Source organism: Microcaecilia unicolor, chromosome 11 (assembly GCF_901765095.1).
Source record: "Microcaecilia unicolor chromosome 11, aMicUni1.1, whole genome shotgun sequence".
In the NCBI taxonomy this organism is placed as follows: domain Eukaryota; kingdom Metazoa; phylum Chordata; class Amphibia; order Gymnophiona; family Siphonopidae; genus Microcaecilia; species Microcaecilia unicolor.
This window is the reverse complement of record NC_044041.1, coordinates 60,199,830-60,208,594: the sequence shown is the minus strand read 5'-3', so window position 1 is coordinate 60,208,594 and position 8,765 is coordinate 60,199,830. Positions and strand designations below refer to the sequence as shown.

Below are 8,765 nucleotides of genomic sequence, written 5' to 3'. Positions count from 1 at the left end.
CAATTCCAAGAGTGTGAAAACTCCAGTTTGTAGCTTTGAGCAACCACATCCAATACCCACTGAACGGATGTGATTTGGGTCCATTCCTCGACAAACCTGGAAAGGCTGCCTATCTGAACTGGCAAGGAATGGACCCACAGACAATCACTTCCTGCTACCCTGAAAGGGCACTACCCACAACTGAAAATGAGATCTCGGAAAGGACACAGAGCATCCCACTCAGTACCCCCTGGCATCCCTAAACCTAGTCTTATAGTAACGTAGTGACAGCAGATAAAGAACTGAATGGTCCATCCAGTCTGCCCACCAATCACATTCATTATCAATTCAAGATTAAACCAACAATGAACGTGATATTACATACTTGACCATGGCCTTTCTTTGGTGTTTCTGAGATATAGACCATAGAAGTCCGTCCAGCTCTGTCCTTATGTTCCAACTACTGGAGTTGCCATCAAACCCCACACCAGCCTGTCTTGTCATTTGCGGGACAGACTGTAAAAGTCTGCCCGACACTGTCCTCTCGTTCCAAATTACTGGAGTTTCCATCAAAGCTCTTTCTATCCCATCCTAAACTAGATTGCTTTATGTGGGACTCAGACTGTACAAGCCAGCCCAGCACCAGCCTCAGTTGATACAGCCAGAGTTGTCATCTAAGCACCATTTAACATGCAAACACATATGCAACCCTTTAAGTTTTGTTTTTTATACCATTCATTTTCTAATTAGAGATCCTCTGTGATCATCCCATGCCTTTTTGAACTCCACCACAGCTTTTTTTCTCCACTACCTCCCTCAGGAGGGCATTTCAGGCATCAATCACCCTCTCCGTGAAAAGAATTTTCGGACATTACTCCTAAGTCTACCACCCCGCAACCTCAATTCATGTCCTCTAGTGTTACCATTTTCACTTCTCTGGAAAAAATGTTTCTATATTAATATCTTTCAAGAATTTAAACGTCTGTATCTTATCTCCCCTGTCCTTCTTCTCCTTTAGGGTATACATATTCAGGCCTTCCAGTCTCTTCTCATGTGTCTTTTGGAGCAATCCCCATATCATTTTTGTCACCTTCTTCTGGACTGCTTCAAATTTTCTTACATATTTAGCAAGATATGGCCTCCAAAACTGAACACAATACTCCAGGTGGGGCCTCACCAACAATGCCTTTCCTGATGATTACACCTCTCTCTAATACAGCCTAGCATACTTCTGGCTATGGCCACCGACTTATCACACTGTTTCGTCCCTTCAGAATTTCAGATATCATCACCCCAAGGTCCCCCTCCCTGTCTGTGCATATCAGACTCTCACCACTTAACACATACGTCTCCATTTCTATTCCCTAAGTGCATCACTCTGCACTTCTTTGCATTGAATTTTAATTGTCAAACATTAAACCATTCTTCTAACTTTTGCAGATCCTTTTTCATGTTTTCCATTCCCTCTGGGGTGTCCATTCTATTATAAACCTTGGTTATTATCCGCAAAAAGCCAAACCTTACCTTCTAACCCTTCAGCTATGTCGTTCACAAATACTGAACAGTATCAGCCCCAGCACCGATCCTTGAGGCACTCCACTACTTGTCTTTCCTTCCTCCTAGTGAATTCTATTAACCACTACCCTGTCAACCAGTTCACTACTTTGGGTCCTAAATTCAGACTGTCAAGTTTATTCAAGAGCCTCTGATGAGGAACTATGTCAAAGGTTTTGTGAATCTAAGTAGATTACATCTAGCAAAAGTCCTCAATCCAATTCTCTGGTCACCCAAAGAATTCAATCAGATTCGTTTGGCACAATTTACCTTTAGTAAAACTATGTTGTCATGGATCTTGTAAGCTATTGGATTCCAGTAAATTCACTATCCTTTCCTTCAGCCTCCCTTTCCAGTAATCGAAGTGAGGCTTAGTGGCCTGTAGTTTCCAGCTTCTTCTCTGGTCACCACTTTTGTGAAGAGGGACCACATCCACTCTTCTTCAATCCCATGGAACCTCCCCTCATCTCCAAGGATTTATTAAACAGATCTTTAAGAGGACCCACCACAACCTCTCTGAGCTCCCTCAATATCCTGGGATGGATACTGTCCTGTCCCATGGCTAGTTTTCAAGTTGTTCATAAACACTTTCTTCCGTGAACAGTGCTGTATCTGCTCCAACCTCATATGTACTTTTCCCAGTCAACTGTGGTCCTTCTCCAGGATTTTCTTCCATGAACACAGAGTAGAAGTATTTGTTTAGCACATTTGCTTTTTCCTCATCATTATCCACATAGCGGTTTACAGCATCTTTCAGTCTCACAATTCCATTTTTAGTCTTTCTCCTACTAATATACCTGAAAAATTCTTGTTGCCCTTACATTTAAAACAATTTGTTCTTCCACTTGCACTTTTGCCAGATGTATCTCTCTTGGCTTCTTTCAGTTTCATCTAGTATTCCTCTCTGTGTTCCTCCTTCTTAAGTTTTTCTGCATTTCATGAACATCACATCTTTAGCCTTTATTTTCTCAGCCACTTGCTTGGAGAACCATATCTGTTTCCTTTGTCTCTTGTTTTTATTTAGTCTCCTTACATAAAGGTTAGTAGCCATGTTTATAGTTCCTTTCAGCCTGAACCACTGCCTTTCCACTTCTCATATGTCCTCCCAGCCCATCAGCTCTTTCTTCAGGTATTCCCCCATATTACTAAAGTCAGCATGTTTGAAATCCAGAACTTTCAGTTTGAGTGGATGCCCTCCACTTTAGCTGTTATAGCAAACCAAACTGTTTGATGATCACTGCTGCCCAGGTGGACACCCACTCAGACATTAGACATATTTTCCCCATTTGTGAGCTCCATATCCAGTGTCCTTCCTTTCCTCGTGGGTTCTGTCACCATTTGTCTGAGCAGAGCACTTTGAAAGGCATCCATGATCTCTCTACTTCTTTCCAATTCCGCAGCTGGAGCTCTCCAATCCACATATGGCAGGATGAAATCTCCCAGCAATAGCACCTCTCTTTTCTTTCCCAACTTTTGGATATCTGTAACCAGATCTTTATCTAGTTCCTCCGACTGTGTCAGAGTTCTGTAGACACCCATCTGGACAGAGGTTACATCAACTCTTTTCAAGGTGATCCATATCACTTCTTCCTCTCTCCAGGCCCCTGGCATTTCAGTCACTGTGAAATCATCTCTCACATACAGAGCTACTCCTCCACCTTTATGACCATCTCTATCCTTCCTTAACAGATTGTAGTCTGGTATGTTTGCATCCCATATATGGAAATCATTGAACCATGTCTCCGTGATAGCAACAATGTCTAAGTCTGCCTCTAACATCATGGCTTGCAGATCATGAACTTTGTTGCTTAGACTGAGAATTTGTGGTCATCGCTTTCCAGCTATATTTCAGCAGCAGTCTCATCTGTTTAGTTTTTTTGTTTATTCTCACTTCCTGCTGTGTTGGTAAGAAATGATTTGCTAAGACAGTAGTAAACAAAGCAATGAAAACAAAATCACATCTTGGCTTTAGCTGGCGGAGACCAATGGAAGTGACCTGCCTCCATATGCCACCCCCTCCTTCTAGTTTAAACACCTAGCATATTGTCAATTCTTCACCAAAGATTTTATATCCTGCCACAGTGAGATGCAGCCCATCATTACAATGTCTTTTGTTTTTGCATGTATTGCCCTATCCACCTATGTACCTAAAACCTTCTTGATGACACCAAACTTTGAGCCACCTATTGAAATTCTCAGTATTTTGGAAAGGGAGAGAAAAGTTTACCAAAGTAGGTAGTTCTCAAAGAGACTGAACAAGTGGAGGATCTGGGCTTATCTTCAAGTAATCTCTGCAGCTTGGGATCCCTCAAGTTGTTTACCAACTTCGAGATCAACTCCAAAGAGCAAACTTACAAGGGGAACCTGCTGAGATGTACCTTGAAAGCATCTGCAGACCAAATGCAGAGGCAAAACAGGTCCCTGCAGGAGACCATGATACCCATACCACTCACCAATATGCAAATAATATCATACAAGCCATCTTCTGCGCAACTTAAACCTGCTTCCAGACATGCAGAGCCAGCAGCCTTCTCATCATCATCTAATGATGCAGTAGTTTGCCCTTGCTGAACACAGCACATGCATGCTTTAGAAATGTAGGTACTGCAAACCATTGTCTGGAACCCCATAGTGTAGACTTCAAATGCCTGCTTGAGTACTAACTTCCAACCCTAAATATCCTTTAGAGAAGATCCTCCTTCAACTGGGAATGTCTTTGCCATTACCAACACATCCGCCTTAGGCTGCCTTAATTTTTTTTTTTTAATTCTCTTCTAGAACCACAGGGCAAGACTTACTCATGTCTCTACCAACTGAGTGTTCCACTCTCCCAAGATAAGATCCATAATAGCCTAATGAACAGGGAAAGCCTTAGAGAGTTTTCTAATTCCTTCTAGGATGAGATTCTCCTGCCAAGGGAGATTCCTGGGGCAGACCCTCACAAATATTTAAGGCCTCCAATGTCTTATAAATAATTGTAGAGAGTTCCTCTCTACAACACAGACATACTATGGAGGTGTCGCTTCTAGCTGGAGGGGTTGTCCTCCAGGTTGAGTGTAATTCTTGCCTTTACTTCCTCTCTCCTCTCTCTCTTCTGTTTTATTCTTCGTTAGATTTTCCAATTGCCTACTGAAATTTGTAGTTCTTTTCCTTTTCTCAGTTTTATTGTAAACCACTTTGATTTTATTTGAAAGGCGGTTTATCAAATGCCCAATAAACTAAACTCCCATAAGAAATTCTCCCTCATCCAAGGGCTCCACTAAGGCTGTACTGTGGGTTTCAACAGACCCTTCAAGGGCCAATTGCCCAAGCAAGGTCACAGACTGAGTCCCAATCATCCAGTGTTTCCAAACGAGGCTGTTTTTATCATCTGCTGAGGTTCTGAGAGCTGAAGGAGTGGAAAACCAACTCCTGGATCCCCTGAGCAAGTTTCATCAAAAGTGTTTTAAGAAATAAAAGCACAAACTCCAGGGAAATGAGTTCCCCTGCTCCCACTTTCCTTTCCCACTGTTGAGAAATCCAGAGAATCCCCTTAGAGCTGTCAGTATTGTGCCCCATGGCAGTAACTAAAGATGATGGCTCAGAGAGAGGAAGGAGACAACATGGCTACCATTCCCACATCTTCCCTGAGAACACAAACCTGCACCTATGGCAATACCATGTCTCTCTCTGTGATCAGGCTCAGCTGAAGAATTGTTTGCCGATCCCCCACTAAGCTCCCTCTGATAGGAGGAACACCAGAGCAAGAGCTAAACTGCCCCAACATCCTTTGCCAACTTTTGCAACACAGGCAGCACTTAACACACTCAAGCCAGGGCTTCCAGCCTGCTGCTATTAACAAGACTATGCCGCTAGTGAAAAAAAAAAGAAGCTACCAAGATAAACACAGCCCTTGCAACATAGCTAGAGGTTCTGGCTGCCCTATCAAGCTCCCTTAAAAATGGCTCCAACAGCATAGGCTCTTTCCCATCCCTCCTAAACTCTTCAGACAAGGCCCCGAGAAGTGCTGTCTGAATTTTTATTTTATTTTATTTTTTTAAATACGATGAAGCTTAAGGAACAGCACAGAAAGAAAGGAGATGGGGTTAGATAAAGAGGGGTATACTCGGACCCCTCCGAATCCTCCCTAAAAATGGCAATAAAATCCAAGCCTCAAGACACCCCCTTGCTCAACTGAATGCCAGTTGTCCGTAAGACCCAGAAGCTCGTCTCATTAGCCCAGCCTGGGAGCTACATGGATAGCCCATCACTATCTACTGAAGACAAAATAATACTAAAGATTTAAACCTGCACCGTAACCTTATAAGGCAGAGCTCACAGAAATATGTCTATCTACTGGTTAACGGGCATAACACAAAAATTCTGGATTGGTTTGGTGAGGATACTAAGGAAAAGTGGTTATTTTACTACATCTCAAGGTGCAACAGGTTTTACAATGCATAAAAATCTGCAAATTTCTTAAACAGCCCCACTACTGCATCAGATTTTATAGGAGTTTTGTGATGAGATGGCCAAGAGTACACTAAACACCAGGTTGGACCAATCAAATTATTTCTTACTTGTAGCCAAATGTCTAAACTCCCTAAGCTCTCCGCGAGTCCCCCATAAGGAACCTTTCCTCCCTTCCTAAGCTTCTCCATATTAAAATATGAGAAAGTTCTATACTTAGTGAAGCTGCAGCCAGGGACATCAAGATCTGAACCTGTAACCTTGCAACTCTATACATAAAACAGCCAGTGCTAATAAATCTGATTCTATGTCAAGGATGAAAATGCTCCTTGAACTTAGCAAACACTTTTGTCAGGCTATACATATTCATCATCCAATTACTCTACTTTGTAGGAATGGGTTTAAAATTACAGCCATTATAAACTAGGGCTGTAGCTCTAGTAAAACTTTTAATCGCGATTAATCATGTGATTGAAGTCTTGAGTAGCCAGCAGTCCATTGAGGGGGTGGGGGGGGGGTGGGGGGGATAGGAAGGGGGCATGCATTTCCTCACACACCTCCATTAGATATCATACCTTTGCTAGTGGAGAAGCTGAAGTCCCGCCAGCTGAAGAAATCTGCTACCTAAATCACCCCCCTTCCTCCTTGTGCTGCTTCAGGAGCGAGGAAATTAGCGGGCTGCTCAGTTCATGGACTGAGCATGCTTGGGGAGTGCAAGCGTTGGTGGCTGGAGGCACCACACTGACTTCCTCACTCCTGAGGCAGAACGATGAGGAAGGGGATGACTCAGGCAGCAGATTTCCTCAGCTGGCGGAGATTCAGCTACCCCACCAGCCATTAAACAGGTACTGCAGCTTTGGAGGGGGTTCAAGCCCAAAGTGTGTGTGTGGGGGGGGGGGGGGGGGGGAGTCTCCAAGGCCCCTCCCCTGTGGATATGTCACTGATTAAAGGCCCAATATCTTCCTTTCTCCTGCCTCCAGGTCCAACTCTCTTTCTCCCTTCCTCTACCCCAGATCGATTATCTCTCTCCCCCCCGAAGTCAGAGTTCAACACCTCTCTCTTTTTTTCCTTCCCTCCACCCTCTCCATCCCAGGTCCATTATCTCTCCCTCTTCCCACTCTCCACTTCCCTCCCTCAATTAGGCATCTCTCCCTAATTCCCTCTCCCCCACCAGCAGTTCTCTCAATTCCCTCCCCCAAAAGCCTGGAGGTTCTCTCTTCCCTCCCTCCCCTGCCCGCAGGTCCGACATCTCCCCCACTGCCAGCTGATCTCTCAGCTCCCCTCCCCTCTCAACCCGGTTTACCTTCTCAGCAAATCTTTGGCCCTGCAGCACCAGCGGCAGCCATAATGAAAGGCTGCCTGCGGATTGCACCGGGCCTTTTCCTCTGACCCATCCCGCCCCTTTCTGACATAACTTCCTGTTCTCAGAAGGAATGTACAGGTCAGAGGGAAAAGCCTGGTGCAGGCCATTGGCAGCCTTTCAAGCATGGCTGCCACTGGCGCTGCAGAGCCAAAGACTTGGTGATGAGGTAAACCAGATTGGGAGGGGAGCTGAGAGAGCACTGCCGGCAGATCAGGAGGGGAGGGAGAGATACCGGATCACGCTCAGTGGAGGAGGGGGGAGAGATACAGGAGGAAGGCAGAAGGTGGGCAGAATGCTATATCACAGGCTAAATCCTACCATAATTATACTTAATATTTTATAGTGTACGGATAACTTCCATCACCCAATCTAAATAAAATGGATTTTTGCCACAGCAAATGCATGTTACTTACGGATGTCTCGGAAGTGGATTATAAGCCTGGCAACAAGAGAAAGATATTCTTCCTAAAATTAAGAAATGCAACAGATCAATATAAGATGGTAACCAAACCAATCTATTATCATTCAGACACAATGTCCACCTCCCACCTAGTTACTCAAGCCAGGAGAGACATCAATTCCCTACTGAGAATGCACCAAGTTCACCTGTCCTCTTCTGAGCCCTCAACAAGACAAGTCAATAAGAGAACAACAATCAAGAAAGAATTCAGGGACAAGAGATTAATTGGACAATTCATAAATAGTGATAATGGAAAATCCACTGCTTATTTCTAGGGTAAGCAGCATAAAATGTATTGTACTTTTTGGGGATCTTGCCAGGTACTTGTGACCTGGATTGGCCATTGTTGGAAACAGGATGCTAGGCTTGATGGACCTTCGTCTGTCCCAGAATGGCAATACTTATGAACTTATAAATCTGTTTTCATCCTTCACATTTCAATGGCCTCCAACATTTACAGGATTTTTGGCTACTGTAAATGAAATAAACATGTAAAGATATCAACACTATTCCAAAAACATACACAATTAGGATTTATCTTACTCTACTGGAGTATGGCCAGATGTACTCAGTATTTTTCTCAGAAATAAAATGCACAACCTTTAAACATCAGGGCATAGTCTCATGGAGGGTAATTTTATAAAGAAGACACCTAGTTAAAGCAACTTCTAAGGTGCCTATATTAAACCTACTTGTCTTTATAAAATATAAGTGTTTAATTGAAGTCAGGGACACTTACGCTAGCCCTGAAGCTGGTGTAAATGTCTCTGACATTTGTTAAGTATGTGTGTAAATCAGTATGTATGTCAAACTCCACCCATGTGGATTGAAATTCCATGTGTAAAGGGGAAAAGGATAGTGATAGGAGTGTACTACTGTCCACCTGGCCAGGATGAACAGATGGATGTACAAACGTTAAAGGAAATTAGGGACACTAACAAACTGGGCAACACAATAATA

At 43.5% G+C, this 8,765-nt stretch overlaps 1 protein-coding gene across 3 annotated transcripts in view; it reads right to left on the bottom strand.

Moving 5' to 3' along the window:
- MED15 (mediator complex subunit 15) overlaps window positions 1-8,765 on the bottom strand; it is a 212,635-nt gene that overhangs the window by 145,044 nt on the left and 58,826 nt on the right. For all 3 annotated transcript variants that reach the window (XM_030219026.1, XM_030219028.1, XM_030219027.1), the window contains exon 3: window positions 7,759-7,810. In XM_030219026.1, coding sequence (XP_030074886.1) covers window positions 7,759-7,810 — 52 coding nt within the window. The remainder of the gene's footprint in view (window positions 1-7,758; window positions 7,811-8,765) is intronic.